The 24,495-nt window shown below is 38.9% G+C and overlaps 1 protein-coding gene across 1 annotated transcript in view; it reads left to right on the top strand.

Annotated features, from left to right (window-relative positions):
* Positions 1-24,495, top strand: part of LOC127847281 (neurobeachin-like protein 1) — a 124,093-nt gene that overhangs the window by 71,935 nt on the left and 27,663 nt on the right. Inside the window, exons 27-39 of the mRNA XM_052379086.1 lie at positions 1,478-1,636; positions 6,497-6,656; positions 7,526-8,862; positions 10,736-10,868; positions 13,121-13,224; positions 13,931-14,062; positions 14,585-14,705; positions 15,554-15,738; positions 16,166-16,315; positions 17,225-17,382; positions 19,408-19,465; positions 19,831-19,897; positions 23,648-23,777. Coding sequence (XP_052235046.1) covers positions 1,478-1,636; positions 6,497-6,656; positions 7,526-8,862; positions 10,736-10,868; positions 13,121-13,224; positions 13,931-14,062; positions 14,585-14,705; positions 15,554-15,738; positions 16,166-16,315; positions 17,225-17,382; positions 19,408-19,465; positions 19,831-19,897; positions 23,648-23,777 — 2,894 coding nt within the window. The remainder of the gene's footprint in view (positions 1-1,477; positions 1,637-6,496; positions 6,657-7,525; positions 8,863-10,735; positions 10,869-13,120; positions 13,225-13,930; positions 14,063-14,584; positions 14,706-15,553; positions 15,739-16,165; positions 16,316-17,224; positions 17,383-19,407; positions 19,466-19,830; positions 19,898-23,647; positions 23,778-24,495) is intronic.

The raw sequence follows: 24,495 nt of genomic DNA, 5'->3' as shown, positions 1-24,495 counted from the left end.
TACGTAGGCCACGACCTTTAACCCTTTTCCACTCAGAGGCAAAGTGAAAATGGCTATGTGCAAACAGCATAAAACCCGAACAGCCTGCGAGTAACTTGCAGTCTGTTCAGGTTTAATGCTGTTTGCTGCTCATCAGTATCTTAGGGTTGGAAATGAAGCCTTTTAAAACTTGGATCTAGTAAGAAAGGTCTTTAATAAAATGTAACTTTCTAAGGGACAGCAAATACATATCTAAGTGGTAAATGTAACTTTCTAAGGGACAGCAAATACATATCTAAGTGGTAAATGTAACTTTCTAAGGGACAGCAAATACATATCTAAGTGGTAAATGTAACTGTCTAAGGGACAGCAAATACATATCTAAGTGGTAAATGTAACTTTCTAAGGGACAGCAAATACATATCTAAGTGGTAAATGATACTTTCTAAGGGACAGCAAATACATATCTAAGTGGTAAATGTAACTTTCTAAGGGACAGCAAATACATATCTAAGTGGTAAATGTAACTTTCTAAGGGACAGCATATACATATCTAAGTGGTAAAGGGTTAAATAATGTTAAGTCATTTATATTTGTTGGCATGAAAGTTTTGGATCTGGGGAAAAAATGAGGAATTTAAGTCGGTCATTTGTCTATGTGTTTGTGTTAAATTATTTGAATTTTTGCATTTAATATTTATTCTCCCCGAAAATTTTCGGGGAGCATATAGTTGCCAGTTTGTAGTTCTTTCCTTCCTTCCTTCCTTACTTCCTTCCTTCCTTCCTTCCTTCACACTTTTGTTACAGTTTCTCATAACGCCTTCAATATTTTACTGATCTCTTACATTTTGGCATGTAGGTACCTTGCATGGACCTCTACCTTTTGATGAGGTTTGAGGTTACTGGGGTCAAGGTCAAGGTCACCAAGGCTAATAATAGATTTTTCCGTCACAATTTTGTTACAATTTCTCATAGGGCCTTCAATATTTTACCGTTCTCTCATATATTTGGCATGAAGGTACCTTGCATGGACCTCTACCTTTTGATGAGGTCATTTGGGTCAAGGTCACAGAGGAAAAAAATAGATTTTTCCGTCACAATTTTGTTACAAATTTTCATAGTGCCTTCAATATTTTACTGATCTCTTACATATTTGGCATGTAGGTACCTTGCATGGACCTCTACCATTTTATGAGGTTTGATGTCACTGGGGTCAAGGTTGCCGAGGCTAATAATAGATATTTCCATCACAATTTTGTTACAGTTTCTCATAGTGCCTTCAATATTTTACCGATCTCTTATATATTTGGCATGTAGGTATCTTGCGTGGACCTCTACCTTTTGATGAGGTTTGGCGTCACTGGGGTCAAGGTCAAGGTCACGGAGGCTAATAATAGATTTTTTTAAGGTGGTTATTAACACATAGATTGACAAAGCGCATCATCAGGGAGCATCCATCAGTTTCACTTATATTCTTGTTTTCCTCCTGATTTCTCTAGATCACTGAGACACTTGACATGCTGATCAATCTGCTGGAGGTGTGCAGGAAGCAGGATCAGCTGTATCTCCTCATGTTCGAGCCCGACATCGGTGAGATGCTTTACGGTCTGCTTACTCTGCGAGGGTTCACCATTGTGTACTACGAGAAAATTGTCAAGGTAGAGTTGTGGGAATTCATGATTGTGTTCATTTGTTAAGTAAGCTTTGTTTTTGCATTCATTTGTTAATTTAAATTTGTGCTTGGAAAACTGGGCTTTATGCATGTGTGTAAAGTGTCATCCTTGATTTGCTGGTGCAGTGCGTGCATGTGTGTAAAGTGTCATGATTTGCTGGTGCAGTGCGTAAGGCTTATCAGGGACTACATTGTCCACCTAAACTGGATTTTCGTTTATTAGAGACTTCCTTTAAATGAAAAAAATCATAAAATTGGAAAGTGTTGTCCTTGATTAACTTGTACAGAATTCACAGGCTAATCTGGAATGACACTGTACACATGACTTGTACAGACTGCACAGACTAATCTGGAATGGCACTGTACACATGACTTGTACAGACTGCACAGACTAATCTGGAATGACACTGTACACATGACTTGTACAGACTGCACAGTCTAATCTGGAATGACACTGTACACTTGTACAGACTGCACAGGCTGATCTGGAATGACACTGTACACTTGTACAGACTGCACAGGCTGATCTGGAATGGCACTGTACACTTGTACAGACTGCACAGGCTGATCTGGAATGGCACTGTACAGACTGCACAGGCTAATCTGGAATGGCACTGTACAGACTGCACAGGCTAATCTGGAATGACACTGTACAGACTGCACAGGCTAATCTGGACTTGTACAGACTGCACAGGCTAATCTGGAATGGCACTGTACAGACTGCACAGGCTAATCTGGAATGACACTGTACAGACTGCACAGGCTGATCTGGAATGACACTGTACAGACTGCACAGGCTGATCTGGACATGTACAGACTGCACAGGCTAATCTGGAATGACACTGTACAGACTGCACAGGCTGATCTGGAATGACACTGTACAGACTGCACAGGCTAATCTGGACTTGTACAGACTGCACAGGCTAATCTGGAATGGCACTGTACAGACTGCACAGGCTAATCTGGAATGACACTGTACAGACTGCACAGGCTAATCTGGAATGACACTGTACAGACTGCACAGGCTGATCTGGAATGACACTGTACAGACTGCACAGGCTAATCTGGAATGGCACTGTACAGACTGCACAGGCTAATCTGGACTTGTACAGACTGCACAGGCTAATCTGGAATGACACTGTACAGACTGCACAGGCTAATCTGGACTTGTACAGACTGCACAGGCTAATCTGGAATGACACTGTACAGACTGCACAGGCTGATCTGGAATGACACTGTACAGACTGCACAGGCTAATCTGGACTTGTACAGACTGCACAGGCTAATCTGGACTTGTACAGACTGCACAGGCTAATCTGGACTTGTACAGACTGCACAGGCTAATCTGGACAGACTGCACAGGCTAATCTGGAATGACACTGTACACATGACTTGTACAGACTGCACAGACTAATCTGGAATGGCACTGTACACATGTGCACTATGCACAGTTTTCCAAGAACGAGTTAAAATAAAACTTACACTCCTTCAACACCCCTTCAGAAAATAGAAAAGTGGTTATCTGGATTCAACTTTTCTGTCTGTTAAATGCTCTGCCCATCCATAGATACAAACTTGCATGACTAAATAATGTAATACTCCTACACTTTTTAATTAACTTTTATCATACCTGCAATACTTGTATCTAATGATATGGAATGAGTCATATGCATATCTTATTATCCTACATTGAAATTGAAAATTTAAGTTATGCCCCCTTTTTAGCTCGGAGAAAACCCGTGGTATTGTCATAGCCAGCTCGTTGTCCGCCGTCTGACGTCCGCGGTCCGCGTCGTGCTAAAACCTTAACATTGGCTCTAAAATCAAACTGCTTCCAACTACAACTTTAAAACTTCATATGTAGATGCACCTTGATGAGTTCTATACGCCACACTCATTTTGGGGTCACTAGGTCAAAGGTCAAGGTCACTGTGACCTCTAAAAAAGAAAATATATTTATTCTGACCAGGGATCATATTTTTTTCGGTTTTGTCGGTCCTAGACCGATTGGGGTCATGAAAGACCGATTGGAAATCCCAAACAGTCGGTCCGATTCTGTTTGCTATTAAAATTCCCATGTCATGAAATCGATTACACAGTGTACATGCTAACACACCCTAATGACATTCTTATCTCGATTAGGTGTGATAATCATTCGCTGCAGTCTCTAAACCGGTCAGGACCGGTTTATTGTGCGTCAGACCAAGAATCAAAAACTTGTGAACAGCGGATTAAAGATGCATCCAAAAAGACGCGTCTGAATGCACGCGCTGTAACTTAACAAAACATGCCGATACATTTTCCACCAGCGTAATAATCCGGTAATATAATATGAATGAAAGTCGTGGATCTGATCGACAGCCGAAAGTTATTTTTATGGGCGGAACTTCACATAAAATAGTACACAAGAAAAATAATATACATTGAATAAATCTTTAGTAAAACCGTGTTAGAATCGAAATAATTCGTGTACTTTATACTTTGTTGTTGAATAACTCACGACCAGAAAATTAGATGCGTGGTTTCAAATGCTTCGCTCTTGTGATTAAACCCCTACGCATATAAACTATCGGCCGTGGGTTATTTGACAACAAATTATTTATTAAATATTTGGTTGTTGTTGTCAGTAGCCAACCTACGCACAGACATTTGTTTGGTTCAGTGCATGTTTGTAAGCTATTATCGAGTCGACAACAATTAAACATCGGTATAGACTAACACAGATTAATAATATTGACAACGATGAAAAAAGTCTGATAAAACAGCACACGAAACAACAATTAATTACCAAATGATAAAACCAGTTGAGAAAACTAGTTCCATTAAAAAAATGCCTAAGGAAATTTTACTTGTACCTGTATTATACCACCTTCATGAATGGCAAAATCAATGGTATATATTTTAACGTAATTTTTCATGATTTCGGATATACATTTTCGGATACTTTTCCCCATTTATATCCGGACCGATTGATGTTGCGGGAAAATATGATCCCTGATTCTGACAAGCTTTCATTTATTCAAAACTGCACCCGTAGCCGAGCGTGGCACCCATTATGCCGTGCTCTTGTTTAACTGAGCATTTCTACAATAAAGTCTGTGTGTAATAACTTGCTTGATATAATTTTAATATGGGGAGGGGGGATCGATATGCTTGCCATATTCTTATATATCACTTTTCATGCCCCCAATAGGGTGGCATATAGCAGTTGAACTGTCAGTCCGTCTGTGCCTCCGTCTGAAATTTTTTACATTGGCCATAACTTTTACAATATTGAAGATAGCAACTTGATATTTGGCATGCATGTGTATCTCATGGAGCTGCATATTTTGAGTGGTGAAAGGTCAAGGTCATCCTTCAAGGTCAAAGGTCAAAAAACAAAATCCAAGCTTTAAAGGAGATAATTTCTATTTTATATCATTTTGCAGGTACAGATTATTTTCACAAGGCAAGTAATATTTTTTTAATGGATATAATAAAAAAAAACTTTTTGCAAAGCGGCTCAGTAGGGGGGGCATTGTGTTTCTGACAAACACATCTCTTGTTATAACTAGATTAATTAAAAATAAACAGTAATTCCCTTTATGGAACTTGTTTATGTGTTATGCATATAATTGTGATTTCAAAAGGGTTATTTCCCAAAGGGTCATGTTTTTCAATAAAGATTGTCATTTACATAAATATATTTTGTTTGTTTTTTTCAGTAAAATATTTTCCTTGTTATTCTCAGAATAACTACTCTGCTTGGAATTCCCAGATATTTTGTTGTTTTTTCCTTTTATAACTAAGTTAGTAGAACACATATGTATATCCTAGGTTTACTTGCTTGCTCGCAAACATAAATTGTGTGCCAATATTCCCCAATATCTGATAAAAGTAGGGTAGTTGTCGGTTTCAGTGTGTACTTATGTCACCCAGCTAGAAAAATCCCCGATCACAATGGGGATTGAACCTGGGCTCTCCTGGTATTAAGGCAGACACTCTACCCTGCATGTTGCTATAAAATCTAGCTCATATATCAAGGCAGTATAAGTACTCTTTGTTCTTCATCGTGCTACACTGAGTTCTGGTAAACCATAAACTTCCCAGGAAGAGTGTGACAATGGAAACTGGTAGCCATGATATAACTTAAATGTTGTTGAAAGCAGGAAAAAATTCAAATAAACCAACTGTAGTAGATTTCCGTGTAAGGAGAACTTATACTGCCTTGCTATATGAGCTAGCTTTTATAGCGACGTGGTAGAGTGTCTGATTTGGAACCGGGAGGTCCCGGGTTCAATCCTTGTTGTGGTCTGGGATTTTTCTGGCTGGGTTAAACAACAAACAAAGAAACACAAATGAGCTACACTATCGGAAAACCATGCGTAATGCATGTGCATAAAGTGGTATCCCAGATAGCCTGTGCAGTCAGCACAGGCTAATCAAAAAGACTTTCCACTTTTTATGGATTTTGTTTGTTTGAAGGAAGTCTCTTCTAGACCAAAATCCTGTCTAGGCAGAAATGTGAACCCAGGTTAGCCTGTGCCTAATTCACAAAAGTGGAACGACACTTTATGAACATGCCTAAAGCGCCATTTTCCAAGAGCGTAGCTCAAATGTTTTGCATGTGAATCTCAGGTCACAGTGGCTTAATGAGGTGTCCGCAGAGTGACAGGGTGGTCACAGGTCTGGGTTCGATCCCCACTGTGTGAGAATTCTTTAGGGTCACCCAAAGTCATCAGTACAGGCTAATCTGGGATGACAGGTTAATTAGGAAACACAATCAAGAGCATTTCAATAATCCTTATGCTTTCAATTCAATCAGCATACAATTAAATTTAAGTTCAAAGTTTTAAATTTTTCCCAGGTGTTGTACATGCTACTGAGGTCTGACAAGGTTTACGAGAAGAGCAAGTCACGCTTGCGTCTGGTTGACTGCGGATACCTTGGTCTGATCAGCCTCGTACAGGGTGTGGAGATCTCTGGACCAACCATCAAACGATTCCTGGAGCAAGTCTCATTTACAGGTTAATATGGATGAAGGAATGGAAGCAGGGAGGGAGGGAGGCAGGGAGGGATGGTGCTAGGGAAGGAGCGAGGGAGGGATGCAAGGGACGGAGGCAGGAAATCAGGTAGGGAAAGAAGGGAGGGAGGGAATGAGGGGGAGGACAGCAGGGAGAGAGGGAGTCAGAAATATGGAGAACAATTCCTGGAGAAGGTCACATTTACAGGTGAATATGGAGGGAGGGAGAGTTGAAAGGTGGGAGGTAGGTAGAGAGGGAGGGGAGAGAGGGATGGTTGGAAGGAGGGTGTGAGGGAGGTAGGGAGAGAGGGAGGGTTGGAAGAAGGGAGGGTGGGAGAGAGGGAGGGTTGGAAGAAGGGAGGGTGGGAGGTAGGGAGAGAGGGAGGGTTGTAAGAAGGGAGAGTGGGATGTAATGAGAGAGGGAGGGTTGGAAGAAGGGAGGATGGGAGGTAGGGAGAGAGGGAGGGTTTGAAGAAGGGAAGGTTTTAGGTGAGAGAGGGAGGGATGGTTCGAAGGTGGGATGTAGGGAGAGAAGGAAGGGATACCCTGGGAGGTAGAGAGAGATGGAGGATGGTTGGTTGTGATGGAGACAGCACAGGCTAAAAAGGGACAACACTTTCTGCTTTTATGGATTTTGTTTAAAGGAGGTCACTTCTTAAGGATAATTCAGTTAAGGCGGAAAGTGTCGTCCCTGATGGAACGCCACTAATATGCACATGCATAAAGCCTTGTTGTCACAGAACAAAGCTTATATTATTGGCAAATGTGCTACTTTAAGAGCCTGCACAGAAATTATGCAATTGTTGTCCAATTCAAAGGGTTCCAGCCTTATTCATCCCAAAAATGGTGTAAACAATACTGTGTTACTTTCAGAGTCTCCGCACATGTATGGTGCCGTGCTGGCAATCCTGCAGCTTATCTACAGAAGTGGCTTCGATATCAAACTGGAGGCCAGTCGTCAGCTACTCTCCATTCTTGTCTCCAACGCTGGGTCGGCCAGACAGTTTGCCAAGCAGATCGGTTGGCAGGAGTTACTCACCCATCTATTCATCCTCAGTCCTTTGGAGTCAAAGTCGACAAATGCGTCTGCTGAGAAATCCATTGGGGCGGAAAATGTTAAAGGAATGTCAGATCTGATTGATTTTGATGAGACTGGTGATGATAGTAACTTCCAGACTGTTAAATCGGAGATTATCTCAGGGATTGAAGATGGTTTTGAAGTTGAGGCTTTTGATTTGAACGATTCAAGGGAGGGAACTCATGAATGTAGCATGCTGTCAGGGGAGGGAACTTTTGTGTCAGCGATGGAAAATGATTCTGACATTTCTAAGGGAAGCGAGCAAGTGCAGAATTCATCAGGGGAGAGAAGCATGTTGGAAACTGAGTTAGTGCAAGAAGAGATGGGCAATTTAAAAACTGGGGAAGACCATTTATACAGAAATGATTTAGACACTGAAGAAAGTGAAGTTTTTGAAACTTCTAGTGAAGCCACCACAAAAAGTGTTCATTGTGATTCTCAGCGTGATATTATGACCGACTGTGATAAAGACTGTGATAATCATGTGATTTATCGTAGGGAAGGTGATGAAGTGCGCGGCAAAGATGCGGCATGGACCACGCCAGTGCGACATCCAGACTCCCTGAATCTTAGATCCAGGAGCTCTCAATCTTTGATCGAGTTTTCAGATGCCTTAGAGACTCCATCAACCCCGATGTATCTGCAGCAGAAGAATTACTTTGACTTGAACCTGACAGCGAACGAAGATGATTTTCACCACATAAGTCGAAGCTCAAGTGCCAGCATGGAGGATTTAAATTCTTCTGGGATTCGTGGGAGACCGTTAACCAAGGCTGAAAGCACAACTTCATTGTCAAGTGAGGGAAAGCCTGTCAAAAATGAAGGTGAAAGCATCGAGATGCGTTCAGAACTTAAAGCTGATACACAAACTTCAATAACACCATCACGGTCGAATCCCCGTCTGAGTTTAGCAGCAAACCCAGAGAGAGATAATGCAACCACAGTGCGAGATAATACAAACACGGAGCGGGATTCTAAGAACATGGAGCGCATGCTGGACAGTCTTGGACTGCGGGGCAGTTTTATGATGAAGATTGTTGAGGACACGGAGGAATTGTGTCAGAATCTGCTCATTGTTCTGTTTACCGTGATGTGGAAAGGCGTGGAAGGCTCAGACCAGGCCGCTTGGAAGGTCAGTGTATAAGCTCGATTGCATTCAACGCCTTAGGCTTATTGAAACACACTTGAGTCCATTCCCTGGGTAGAACCTGTACCAGTGTTCTGCCGTGAATCTTTACTGTTGGGGACAAGGACCCTTTAGGGTTAAAAAGTGGCGACAAAAAGGAAAAATCTGGGGACACAGAAATATATTTGTAGCAGAATCAAATTTTTAGAAACAAATTACCTTTTACTTGCACTCTTAAATTTGCTTGATTTCTTCTTACAGCCAGTCCACAGGATGTAACATTCTAATTCAAACTTGAACATTTTAAAAACTTTTTTAAACTGTCAAACAATTGTCATTATATTTACAAAACTTTGAACAGAATTATGGTCATTGGACTCAGCATTGCGTGTCAAAGTACTTGTTTGATAATTAGAATTACCAAAAGTAAAGGCGTTTTCTTTTTTGTGCTTTATGCACAAACTGCATGTCATTTTGTTGTTGTCAAACAATGACCAAGACAATTTTGGAAGACAAGTTGCTTGGAATGTACGTTTAGGGGCAGACTTTTTTGTCATTGCTAAACTATGTTGGGACTTGGGAAGACTCTGTTGGGGTGTTGTTATTATTATCGTCATATTTTCTAATTTTACTTGCCGGAGTAAAAAACTAAAATGGATTTTGTTTTCTTCGGCCGGTCACTTTCCACCATTTTGATAGGTGTGAAAATTTCCTTGATATCAGCTGATTGGTTGTTATAATCTTACCATTGCAATAAAGTGTTATTAAAATTAATTAACCATTGGCTGCAAAATGACGTCACGTCCAATGAAATAATTCGTTCTAGTTACACATTCACTCGAGTACTTTACCGACTTACAAATTGAATCAATTCGTTTTTATTCCTAATTCCTGTGCGCCCGGGGACCCATATACAGAAAACGGGTGGGGACAAATCTTTTATTTTTGCGCCAATGACGCAAGGGCGCATCCACGACAGAACACTGCTGTACTTTGTGTCTTTGGGGGAGGTCTAAGAACTCTCCCACAGTGAGGATGGAACCCGTGACTCTCCATTTGATAGGCGAAATAAATATGATTTGCATAAATGTTAGCTTTGGTACTTCATTGTCTTGACATAAATTGTAATTCATATGTACTCATAGTTATATTATTTGGTCCTTATTTCCTGCAAAGTTAAGGTCATTAATTATTTGCTCCATATTTTTAACAAAATACCAAGATTGCTCAATTATTTCCTCCATATTTCTATAAAAGGCCCAGGTCACATAATTCTTAGCTCCGTATTTCCATTTATTGAAAGAATATGCCAAGGTCACTTAATTATTTGCTCCATACTTAGGCCGAGGTCACTTTATTATTTGCTCCATATTTTTACGAAAGTGCCAAGGTCACTTAATTATTTGCTCCATATTTTTGGGAAAGTCCAAGTTCACTTAATTATTTGCTCCATACTTAGGTCAAGGTCAACTCATTACATGCTCTATATTTTCCACAAAAGACCAAGATTGCTCAATTATTTCCTCCATATTTCTGTAAAAGGCCCAGGCAACTTAATTGTTAGCTCCATATTTCCATTCCTTGCGAGAACATTCCAAGGTCACTTTATTTTTTTCTCTATACTTAGGCCACTTAACTATGTGCTCAAGATTTTCATGAAAAGGTCAAGTTCACTTAATTATTTGCTCCATAATTCCAAGAAAGGTAAAGTTCACTTCATATTTCCAGAAAAGGCCAAGGTCACTTGTGCTTGTGATAGCTCTAGTTTGTCATAGCAAAAGAAGGCTAAAGATATATAATTATTTGCTATTGATAGCTCTAGTCATTCCTTGCATGAGAAGGTCAAGAGTCAGTGAAATATTTGCTCCATAATTTCTAGGAACGCTGCCTGGTGTTGAGATGGCTTGACAAGCTAAGCGATGGCAATAACCTGCTTTGCCGGGTGGAGGAGTTGAAACGTCGTCTGCTGGAGATGATGCTACACGCCTGCACATCAGAACTGAAAGATTCCGGTAAATAGAGAATATTATGTGAGTTTTGGATAAAGATTAAGTTTATCATGCGAGGCTTAGAACCGATGTAGCGCGAGGCTTGCCGAGCGCTAACATGGTCCGTGCCGAGCATGATAAACTTGATCTTTATCCAAAACTCACATAATATTCTATTTATCCTATTATTTTGTGGTCGTTTATCGTTCAAAAAGAGTAAAAATACTTTAAAATTCAAAGAAACAGCCCTGGTTTTCCAAGTTGACTCCGAAGTGTTTGTTTACTTCAACGTCATCATTTGCTATGACGTCACATTGAAACATATAGTATTCTTAAGATAGAGATCGGAAAACCATGGTCTAAAAATAGCGATAGTATAAAGGTAAAGTTTATACGATCGTTGTTATACATTCGATTTTCATCTGGTAATAGAATAAAATGCTTTTTTTCTCTCTATTTACAAGTAGACAACACTTATTTATCAAATTTAAAGTATTTGTTAGCAAGAATTAAAATACACCAATTTCCCAATCTACACACTTCATGACAAGAATTTTCCCTATTTCAATTTGTTCGCGCTAATTTTTCACTATTTGGCTGTTACCAGTAATTTGCCCAATAGGGAAAAAAAATTGCCGGAATTAAAATAAACCTCAACTTTATAATATCATCTCTTTATTTAGCTGTATTATTTGAACTGCAGTAAATTTAATATTTAAAACATTTTAAATCTCAATAAAGAAGTAAGTCTTATTAAAATAAACCAAAACAATGTCCCTGTTTAAGTAAAAACAAAGTGATTTTTCACAATCCAAAGGGCCCAATTTCAGCCCCTAATTATGAGTATTGCATAATAAGTCCAGAAATCAGTTTGCCCTTTATAAATAAGTTTAAGTTAAACCTTAAATATAAGGTTAAGAAATAAGTTTACCCTTCATAAATAACTTTACCCATCATCAATTTGTTATCTTTAACAAATAAAGTTAATAAATGAGCTCGGGGGAAACGGGGCTTAATGCATGTGAGTAAAGTGTTGTCCCAGATAAGCCTGTGCCAACTGCAGGGATGATGCCAGGTTTTTTTTCCCACTTTTTGGGAAGATAGCCCATGGCTTTGGAATTGGGAATTTTATCGGCATTTTTATAAAATTGGGAAAATAAATTCATTAGCCTTTTTATTCCAAATGAAAAGTCAACTGATTAGGGTAATACTAAATTTGCTATAACTCTTTATAATCATTCAAATTAAAAGAACAAAATCAAATAATACTTTGTTAGATGTTATTTATGTTATGTTTGAGTCGCAGTGGTGTAGTGGATATGGTGTCTGCCTATCCATCGGGAGGTCATGGGTTCTATCCCCATTGCGATAGCGTTCTTTAGATTTCCCCGATAGACATCAAGTACTGGTTCTAGTCCCAGGAAACGATCTCGATAGCGTTTCAAATAAACCTAAGGCTTTCTATGCTATCAAGCTAAATAAATAGGTTTAAACTTATTTATGTTAGGCAAGTTTTTCCATCAAAAAGAAGAAAAAGTACACTGTAAACATATGCTTATCATTTGTTACATTAAATTGAATAACAATGTCTTTTGTTTGTGTGTGCAAACGTGAAATTTCTATTTAAATGCTTTTCAAGCTCCAAAATGTGGAAGTGATGCTTTAAATTATTGTATTTTAAGTATGAGTTAAGATTGGTTAGAATGGGAATATTGTGAACTACTTTTTAACTGCGTAGGCTACAATGCACTTACAATGAAAAGGCTAAATTGGCTTTATGCCATGTTCAAGATGTCTGACAGTTGACAAGTCAACATTTATTCATATGAATCTTGTTCTGGGGAAACTTGCCTTAATTGCCTTTGTGTATATTGTCATTCCAGTGCTATCTGCACAGGCTAATCAGAGGAGACACTTTTAGGAATTTTTTCATTTAAAGGAGGTCACATCTAAACAAAAATCCAGTTAATGCTTGTGTTTATGTTGGTTTGTATTGTGCTGTATTGTGCTGTTTTGTACTGTTTGGGCAATCGGTCACTTGCCTTAAATAAAGGACCAACTAATTGTTTTTAATGAAAATTCAATACTGCTCCAGCAGCTGGAGTTTCACTTTTTTATATTGTAGTGTTGACCCTGATAAGCGTTTGTTTACACTGGCTTATCTGGGCCAACACTTAAAGCACATGCATTTAGCCTGGTTTTCCTGTAGTCTCATATGTTTTTCCGTTGTCGATTGTCCAAACTTATAGCATTTTGATTGGTTGTGTCACTTGCAGGTCACATAACGCAGACATACATGGAGAACTCAATGCAGCTCATGAAACTTGTGTGGTTCTTTCTTACCCAGAATTCCTCTGCTGACAATGTCTATGGCAAAGGGGTATTATGACTTTTTCATCAATATTATCAATTTTGGTCAAAAATAATTTCTTTACATCCAGATTGAATGATCCAATAAATACTGTAATTGGACTCGTTTTAGAGTGCCATGAATTTGCCGACTAGAGATATACCTGTGTTTTTTTAGCCCTTCTGATGTACAGTGGTCAAAGCAAAATACTGTTAAATCATTTATATTGACTGGTACTAAAATTTTGAATTATTTTTTTATTTAACAACTTTTTGTGGACATGTAAATTCATTGCTTGTTTATTTTGGATAAAAAAGAGGATTTCAATTTGCATCATTAATTTTCAAATGAATTTGCATTAAATTTATGGATGGGTCAACCGACAGAATCGCTAAAAATTAATGCCAGGAAAAATAATGATTTTTCAAATCCGTTCTAAAGCATGTATTGCACACTATTATGTATACCTCACACCCATTTTTTGTAATGCCAAACATCCCGTCTAATATCTAAATTAAATATAGCACAATAAATTTTTTGCAACTTCGGACTGAGAACAGCATTGTTTGATTGTATAACGCAAACGATCTTGTTAAATGGTGAGAACAGCATTGTTTGATTGTATAACTTAGGACTGAGAACAGCATTGTTTGATTGTATAACGCAAGCCATCTTGTTAAATGTAAATTTGCGTGTTTAAAACTGTTCGTAATACATGGTAAAGTATGGTATGTAGTTGTTGGAGGACGTCCTATCGCTGCTGGATACGTTGGCAGTGTGGGACGTACAGACGGGGGCAGGTTGGCAGGATATGGTGCATCTTGGCCTCAGTGTCATAGTCAGCTTCACTCAGCGCCATAACCTAGAGGTACGCATTTTTAGAGATTTGATTTGTTGTTGAACTTTCATAAGAGCTTTAAGCTGAAGTATCGTCATCAGTTTAACTTTGCTATGCAACATCCTTTATTGTAGTGTAATAAAAGGTTTGATTCTTGTATTCATGTATAATAATTATTTGGAATTCAGGCCTTTCCCCAGCTATGTTGGGTTTATTTCGTTAAAAATCGGGTCTGGTATTCGGCCCCATTCCCAATGTAAAAAAGTATATATTTTTTCCAAAAGGGACCTAAAAATTATCAATTGAAGATTTAAAAAAAAAATAATTTTTTTTTAGATTTTGTATATGATCTTCCATCCAGCTTTATAAGTTCAACCAGAGTGTATATAATACTGAAAACACTTTAATTCTCAAATTTGAAGCATTGTTATTTAAAAAAAACACGCACTAATTTTCCAATATTAGTCAAAAGCTGAAAATTTTCCCAATCCAAAGGGACCCGGTGCCATTCTCATATTGGCTCAATTTTAAGAAATCTGTCTCCATTTTCAGCTGTGTGCCATCGCCACTGCCCGTCTGCACACTCTGATACAGACGAAGCTGATCTCCAGTTCAGCCGAGGCCTCGTTTCTGATTGGTCACCTAAACACGGTCATTATTTGTGCCGTTAATGGTAAATAAACTGAATTTGTTGGCCTCGTTACTGATTGGTCATCTCAACACAGTCATCATTGGTGCCGTTGATGGTAAATATACTGAATTTGTTGGCTTCGTTTCTGATTGGACATCTAAACAGTGTTAATGGTAAATATACCGTATTTGTTGGCCTTGTTTCTGATTAGTAACTTAAACACAGTCATCATTGAAGCCGTTGATGGTAAATATACCGTATTTGTTTGCCTAGTTGCTGATTGGTAACCTAAACATGGTCATCATTGGTTACGTTGATGGTAAATATACTATATTTGTTGGCCTCATTTCTGAATGGCCACCTTAACACGGTCATTATCGGTGCTGTTGATGGTAAATTTACCGTATTAGTGGCCTCCTTTTTGATTGGCCACCTAAACACGGTCATCATTGGTGCCATTGATTGTACAGTTTTACAGTTGGGTGCTGGAGTTTCCTTGAAAACCAATTTGTAAAATTATAAAATAGGAATAAGAAGAAAATAAACTTTTGTTTAGCTCACCTGAGCAGGAAATGTTCATGGTAAGCTTCTAGCCATTTTGGGAAAAGGTGTCTGGTCAATTGGGATTTGTTTTTTAAATCGGTAAAATGGCAAATTTGGGATTTTTTTATCAATAAAATTGGGATTTGTTTATCAACAAATAAAATTAAATTGTGATATAATAATCATTTGACACTTGTTTTTTGTTTGTTTTTTTTAATTGGGATTTTTTAAATTTTATTTCGGTTTGGGATCGGTTCTGTTTGCTTTGGGACTGGGTACATTTTACAGCCTGTTTTAAATAGAAGGAAAACCATTGTGATATGGCTTATTTTATGCCATTTTTACAGCCGAATCCGACAACTACAGTTTCCTAATCCCAGTGCTGAAGGCGCTGATAGAAAAGTCGCACCAGCTGCTTAACCTTGACGTGAACCTGCCAAGCCTTCCATCTACTAACCTTAGTCCTACGTTCTTTGATGACTTCAAGTCGTACTGTAAAACAGCAGAATGGGAACAGTTCATTGAGCATTTTGTAAGTGTAATAATGTCTACTAACCTCAGTTCTACATTCTTTGATGACTTTAAGTGGTATTGTAAAATTGATGAATGGGAACAGTTGATTGAGCATTTTTTAGGTGTAACTACCACATTTCACCATGTTTTACGTGAATATTAAAATACAGAACTTTTAATTGTAAAAAGTTGGTTCCCGTTATAGATTGATACAACCCATTGTGCAATAGTAAAATGACAGCCATTAGACAGATTTCTTTATTAGAAATTGTTTTTTCCTCTATTTTGGCCTAAAAGAATTGGGCGCGGGTTATGCATAGTAAAGTATGGGACATGAGCTGTTGGTCAAAAACCTCCTTAGGGAAATTTTTAGTTTACAAAAATTGCTCACACTCATATTGTCAGATGGTAACCATGGCAACATTATCACATTGTTGTTGTTGTAGATTGAGCCTCAAAAGCAGCACTTCATCGACAGTGTGTTCACGGACATGTCCCGAGAGGTTGCCAACTTCTGGTTGGACTGCCATAGCGATATGCTGCAGGGTCTGCACCGGCTAAACAGGGAGCGGGGGGAGAGCAAACTCAAATTTCAGGCATGGCAAATCATAAAGTAGCCACATTCTTGAAAAATTATTCAAAAGTGTGGTCCAAGATAAGCATTAAACATAGGCTAATCAGGGACGACACTTTAATAGTATTTTCGTTAAGACCTTTCCCACTCAGAGGAAAAGTGGAAATGACTATGTGCAAACAGAATAATACCAGAACAGCCTGCGAGTAGCTTGCAGTCTGTTCAGGTTTTATGCTGTTTGTTACTCACTATGCAGTATATAAGGGTTAAAAAATGAAGACTTTACAACTTGAATCTAGTGAAAAAGGTTTTTGATTAAATTTAAATTTTTAAGGTAATGCAAATGAAACATGTATCTAAGTGGCAAATAGTTAAATGAAAAATTCCATAAAATGGGATTGACACTTTACGCATATGCATTTAGCCAAGTTTTCCCTAAAAAAAATAAATAAATAAAATGAGTTCTAAATCTGAACATTTCAGAAAAAAATCATATAAAATAATATGAAGATGGGTTTGTGCAACCAAGTAACAATAAATTTTAAAGACCCATATTTGTAAACTGAAATTTTCACGAGGCGCATTTTCCCAAAGTTTTTTGGGAACAAATGTGCACAGTATTGGTACTGTTTGCAATTGGGAAAAATAGTGCTGTGTTTTGGTACTGTTTGCAATTGGGAAAAATAGTGCTGTGTATTGGTACTGTTTGCAATTGGGAAAAATAGTGCTGTGTATTGGTACTGTTTGCAATTGGGAAAATAGTGCTGTGTATTGGTACTGTTTGCAATTGGGAAAAATAGTGCTGTGTATTGGTACTGTTTGCAATTGGGAAAAATAGTGCTGTGTATTGGTACTGTTTGCAATTGGGAAAAATAGTGCTGTGTATTGGTACTGTTTGCAATTGGGAAAATAATGGTTGTGTGTATTGCAGGACCAGATTCTTGCCCCGTTTGCCAAGAAGATCACACTCGAGCGGAAACGTTTCCAGAACATGAGCACCCAGCTACGTAACCAGCACAGCGCCGTACTGCGTCAGTGGCGCGCAAAGAAGACCTTCTTCATTGGGGAGCGTGGAGCATGGGCTGACAGGTGGGGTCAATGTCAGTGTTTCTAAAAATGGAATGGTGAATGTTTTTGTTACTACAAATAGAATGGCCAATGTCTTAGTTACTTAAAATAAAATGGTCAATGTCTTTGTTTCTAAAATTAAAATAGTGAATGTCTTTGTTACTGAAAAAAGAATGGTCAGTGTCTTTGTTACTCAAATAAAATGATCAATGTCTTTGTTACTTAAAATAGAATGGTCAATGTATTAGTTTAAACAATTGAATAACAATTTCTGCTTGATAACTTGAGTTTGGGCTGACGGTACTATGCTGAATTTGTGTGGGGTATAGGGGGGAGGTTACATGCAAACATTATTTGGATATTTTAATGCCAGTTTGGTCAAGGTCACAGTAAGTTACTAACTACTATTCTATGCTATAGTTGGCCAGTCAGGAAAAGTTGATTGAGGTGTTAAAAGCCTGTCAGAAGCAATTCTTTAAACACACTGGTTTTATATTTAAGGACACTTGCATTGCTAAATGTTTAAATGATACCTATTACATGCTTATTAAAACCTTCTACCTGCAACTACATATGTCCCCATGGTTTGTGTCTTTACTGTGACAAGATCTAGTTAAAACATCATATGAGCCTCTGGGAAACTGGACTTAATGCATCTGAGTAAATTGTGGTCCCATATTAGCCTGCGCAGTTTGCAGGTCAGCACATAAGGTAGTTGTGAAGACTCAGCGATGACCTGTAAATAAACATACACACACACACAGGCTTATCATGGACAACACTTTCCACTGTAACTCGAATTTTGCTAAGAAGAGGCTTTCTTTAAATGAAATATACCATAAAAGCGATAAGTTTTGTTACTGGTTAGCCTGTGCAGAATATAAAGGTTTATCTGGCATGACACTGTATGCACGTGCATTTAGACCAGTTTTTTTCAGAGCATGGCTCATATATATCCTTCAGTTCAATTGTGGTCTACACAATATAGGTTACACTGCACATACACTTACATCCAATATTTATGAGAGCTTGCGTGATCGTTGCTGTATTTATGCTCCAAATTGCAATCACATTTTGATCAAATGAGCAGTGGTCTGGGAAAAGTGGTCTTTATGCATGTCTGCACAGGCTAATCAAGGATGACACTTTCAGCCTATACTGGATTTTTTATGCCCCCCTTCGAAGAAGAGGGGGTATATTGTTTTGCACATGTCGATCAGTCTGTCCGTCCACCAGATGGTTTCGGGATGATAACTCAAGAACACTTAGCCTAAGATCATGAAACTTCATAGGTACATTGATCATGACTGGCAGATGACCCCTATTGATTTTCAGGTCACTAGGTCAAAGGTCAAGGACACAGTGCCTCGAAATAGTAAAATGGTTTCCGAATGATAACTCAACAATACTTACGCCTAGGATCATGAAACTTCATTGGTACATTGATCATGACTGGCAGATGACCCCTATTGATTTTCAGGTCACTAGGTCAAAGATCAAGGTCACAGTGACTCGAAACAGTAAAATGGTTTCCGGATGATAACTCAAGAATGCTTACGCCTAGGATCATGGAACTTCATAGGAACATTGATCATGACTGGCAGATGACCCCTATTGATTTAGGTCAAAGGTCAAGGTCACAGTGACTCGAAATAGTAAAATGGTTTCCGTATGATGACTCAAGAATGCTTACGCATAAGATCATGAAACTTTATAGGTATATCGATCATGACTGGCAAATGACCCCTATTGATTTTCAGGTCACTAGGTCAAAGGTCAAGGTCACAGTGACAAAAAACGTATTCACACAATGGCTGCCACTACAACTGACAGCCCATATGGGGGGCATGCATGTTTTACAAACAGCCCTTGTGCTAAGAGGAGACTGCCTTAAAAAGAAAAATTCCATTAAAGGGGAAAGTGTTGTCCCTGATTAGCCTATGCGGACAGCACAATCTAATTTTGGACGATGCTATATGCACATGCATTAAGCCCGGTTTTCCCACAGCGAGGTTCATTGATTCTTTAATAATATATTTTTCATAGGAGCCTGCAGGAGTGTCACTGGAAGCTGTCCAACCAAGAGAATTTCTCTCGTATGAAGGTAAAATACATCAATCATATGTTACTGTATGACCTTGACGTCACTGCCTGTGTTTGTGTTTATATAAATACTACCAGTGTTCTTCAGAAGCACCTGCAGCCGGCAATTACATCGGTTACTTACAATATTGGCTCCGGCTACTTTTACCCAAAATATTTATTTAAAACAGCACAAAAGAACGCCTGTTTTAGTTTTTAGTCGCTTGCTACTTTGTAATATAAATGGCTACTCAAATTTGTATGGAGAACATAAATACTACTGGTGAATTATATGGCGGTAACATTTAAAGAATTTAACAAATTGAAGTAAACAAAAGTAACGTGTTTTAACGAAATATATTTTATTTACTTTTCTCTCGTACAAAGGTGAAGCTCATACAGAACTATCACTTTGACGTGCACAGAGAGGCAGCCATGTTGAGAGATAACACTGGTGAGTACTATCACTTTAACGTGCACAGAGAGGCAGCCATGTTGAGAGACAACACGGGTGAGTACTGTCACTTTGACGTGCACAGAGAGGCAGTCATGTTGAGAGACAACACAGGTGAGTACAATCACTTTGACGTGCACAGAGAGGCAGCCATGTTGAGAGATAACACTGGTGAGTACTATCACTTTGACATGCACAGAGAGGCGGCCATGTTGAGAGACAACACGGGTGAGTACTATCACTTTGACGTGCACAGAGAGGCTGCCAAGTTGAGAGATAACACTGGTGAGTACTATCACTTTGACGTAAACAGAGAGGCGGCCATGTTGAGAGATAACACTGGTGAGTACTATCACTTTGACGTGCACAGAGAGGCAGCCATGTTGAGAGATAACACGGGTGAGTACTATCACTTTGTCATGCACAGAGAGGCAGCCATGTTGAGAGATAACACGGGTGAGTTCTATCACTTTGACATGCACAAAGAGGCAGCCATGTTGAGAGATAACACGGGTGAGTACTATCACTTTGACGTGCACAGAGAGGCGGCCATGTTGAGAGATAACATTGGTGAGTACTATCACTTTGACATGCACAGAGAGGCAGTCATGTTGAGAGATAACACTGGTGAGTACTATCACTTTGACATGCACAGAGAGGCAGCCATGTTGAGAGATAACACTGGTGAGTACTATCACTTTGACATGCACAGAGAGGCAGCCATGTTGAGAGATAACACTGGTGAGTACTAATACTTTGACGTGCACAGAGAGGCAGCCATGTTGAGAGATAACTGGGGTGAGTACTATCACTTTGACGGTCACAGAGATGTAGCCATGTTGAGAGATAACACGGGTGAGTACTATCACTTTGACGTGCACAGAGAGGCAGCCATATTGAGAGATAACACATGTGAGTACTATCACTTTGAGGTGCACAGAGAGGCGGCCATAATGAGAGATAACACGGGTGAGTACTATCACTTTGACATGCACAGAGAGGCGGCCATGTTGAGAGATAACACTGGTGAGTACTATCACTTTGACATGCACAGAGAGGCGGCCATGTTGAGAGATAACAGGGGTGAGTACTATCACTTTGACATGCACAGAGAGGCGGCAATGTTGAGAGATAACACGGGTGAGTACTATCACTTTGACATGCACAGAGAGGCAGCCATGTTGAGAGATAACACGGGTGAGTACTATCACTTTGACATGCACAGAGAGGCAGCCATGTTGAGAGATAACACTGGTGAGTACTATTACTTTGACATGCACAGAGAGGCAGCCATGTTGAGAGATAACACGGGTGAGTACTATCACTTTGACATGCACAGAGAGGCAGCCATGTTGAGAGATAACACTGGTGAGAACTATCACTTTGACATGCACAGAGAGGCAGCCATGTTGAGAGATAACACGGGTGAGTACTATCACTTTGACATGCACAGAGAGGCGGCCATGTTGAGAGATAACACTGGTGAGTACTATCACTTTGACATGCACAGAGAGGCGGCCATGTTGAGAGATAACACTGGTGAGTACTATTACTTTGACATGAACAGAGAGGCAGCCATGTTGAGAGATAACACGGGTGAGTACTATCACTTTGACATGCACAGAGAGGCAGCCATGTTGAGAGATAACACTGGTGAGAACTATCACTTTGACATGCACAGAGAGGCAGCCATGTTGAGAGATAACACGGGTGAGTACTATCACTTTGACATGCACAGAGAGGCGGCCATGTTGAGAGATAACACTGGTGAGTACTATCACTTTGACATGCACAGAGAGGCGGCCATGTTGAGAGATAACACTGGTGAGTACTATCACTTTGACATGCACAGAGAGGCAGCCATGTTGAGAGATAACACTGGTGAGAACTATCACTTTGACATGCACAGAGAGGCTGCCATGTTGAGAGATAACACTGGTGAGTACTATCACTTTGACATGCACAGAGAGGCAGCCATGTTGAGAGATAACACTGGTGAGTACTATCACTTTGACATGCACAGAGAGGCGGCCATGTTGAGAGATAACACTGGTGAGTACTATCACTTTTACATGCACAGAGAGGCGGCCATGTTGAGAGATAACACGGGTGAGTACTATCACTTTGACATGCACAGAGAGGCAGCCATGTTGAGAGATAACACGGGTGAGTACTATCACTTTGACATGCACAGAGAGGCGGCCATGTTGAGAGATAACACTGGTGCGTACTATCACTTTGACATGCACAGAGAGGTAGCCATGTTGAGAGATTACACTGGTGAGTATTATCACTTTGACATGCACAGAGAGGCAGCCATGTTGAGAGATAACACGGGTGAGTACTATCACTTTTACATGCACAGAGAGGCGGCCATGTTGAGAGATAACACTGGTGAGTACTATCACTTTGACATGCACAGAGAGGCGGCCATGTTGAGAGATAACACGGATGAGTACTATCACTTTGACATGCACAGAGAGGCAGCCATGTTGAGAGATAACACGGGTGAGTACTATCACTTTGACATGCACAGAGAGGCGGCCATGTTGAGAGATAACACAGGTGAGAACTATCACTTTGACGTGCATAGAGAGGCGGCCATGTTGAGAGATAACACGAGTGAGTACTATCACTTTGACATGCACAGAGAGGCGGCCATGTTGAGAGATAACACGGGTGAGTTGGCTGAAAAACAGGACCTGGGCTGGTATTCATAAAGCTCGTAAGGGTAAATTTAAGAAAATTCCTTAAATAATTAAACATTCCTGAAGTCTTTTACCCTTCCATTTTGGTGTCTTTTCTCATTTAATTGGTTTATTTAAGTAAATTTTGCATAGAAGAACAGTATTTTGGCATTACAAAACTGAAATCATTAGAATTTCAATAGAAAATTGAATTTTAAAATTGTCCCTTAAATCCAGCTTATGTAAAGCTTTACCTTAAAAGCTTTATGAATACCAGCCCCGTATTTACTGAACCCTTCTTAGACATAAGTCTTAGAATAAAGAATATATTTATACTGTACTTGATTTGAAAGGTCTAAAATTGACAGAATACTGATTTTTGTCCAATGTTTGAGTCTGCAATATTCAGAATCTAAATATATGATGTTAGTTTTTGTTTAGCATAGAAGCTGTACTTTAGAAAGAAAAAGTTTAGACTGCTGCATGTAAATATTATTTTTTTTATTAAGTTCATAAAAAAAAACAATTTATCAAATAAGCATGATTTCAGGAAAACTGGGCTTAATGCATGTGTGTAAAATGTATGACCTATATTAGCCTGTGCATTGCGCACACACTTATAAGGGACATAACTTCAGCCTTTATGCTATTTGACATATAAAGCAGAGGTGTCAATTTTCAGGATTATTCCTGAATTCAGGATTTAAGCCCTCAAGGAAAACTTTTGATATTGATATAAATCAGAGGATTGTTTTGGTTATTTTAAGCATTCTTGTCACAAAATGTCACTCTTAAACACAAATTATTGACCTTTGGCATATTATTTACAAAGGAAACATAATTTAATGAATCATTAAAACTCTTTTGACTCTGGTCCCCAAATTCTAGGATGATTTTCAGGATTTTAGATTTCGGTAAATTGACACCCCTGATAAAGGAACTCTCTTCTTAACAAAAATCTACCTGATTAGCCTTCTGGACTGCACAGGCTGATCTGGAACAACATTTTACGCACATGCATTAAGCCCAGTTTTCCCAGAACAAGGTTCAAATGATTCTACAGGTGTTGAAAGCATCAACATTCTTGAGGAGTTGAGGCACCTTTCGGTAACCAAGGAAGCTCTTGTATCCAAGGAGAACATGGGGGATGATGGGATAGGCGACGAGGATTGGACAGTCATCAGTGCACAAAGGTTAGAGAAAAATGGGATTCTTTGATAAAGTAGCAATAATGTGCATTTATTGAATGTTAACTGGTCTACAGTTATTTGTATCTAGTGCGTATTTTTCTATTAAAAAAAAAATCCCTTTAAGGAATACAAATTTACATATTAACATTCACACAAGTGCATGTGAAATTTAATAGTTTCCCTTTTCAAGTAATGTCATACCATTTTAGTTTATCTTAAACAAATATCCCCTGGCAGAGAAAGATCATGTTGAGAATACTTAGCTAGTATGTATTACGCAATGTATTACGCCCAACCATGTATAACGCATACATGATTGTTCAATGCCAAAAAAGGAGACAAAGAGTTTTTGAAATAACAAAACTCTAAAATCAGGCACCATTTTACTTTTAAACGATCGGTTGTATCAATGTATAACGCTCACCAACTTTTAAAATTAAAATTTTGGTGTATAAAACTGCACACAATACATGTGTTCAGTGAATGAACATATACAGGCCTCCACTGGTGATTATGTCATTAACAAAATGTTCTATATGAAGAATAATATAGATAGAGATGTTAACTGCAGAGTTTGACTCAAAATTAAAGAAATTCTTGAATATTCTAATTTAAAGAATTTTCTTGATTTATAGACTTAAGTCTAAGAATCGTTTGGTGAATACGGGCCTTGTTCTTGGAAAATGGGGCTTAATGCATGTGCTAAAAGTGTTATCCCAGA

Source organism: Dreissena polymorpha, chromosome 10 (assembly GCF_020536995.1).
Source record: "Dreissena polymorpha isolate Duluth1 chromosome 10, UMN_Dpol_1.0, whole genome shotgun sequence".
Lineage (NCBI taxonomy): Eukaryota > Metazoa > Mollusca > Bivalvia > Myida > Dreissenidae > Dreissena > Dreissena polymorpha.
Note: the sequence above shows the minus strand (reverse complement) of the source record. Positions and strands in the feature narration are given on the sequence as shown.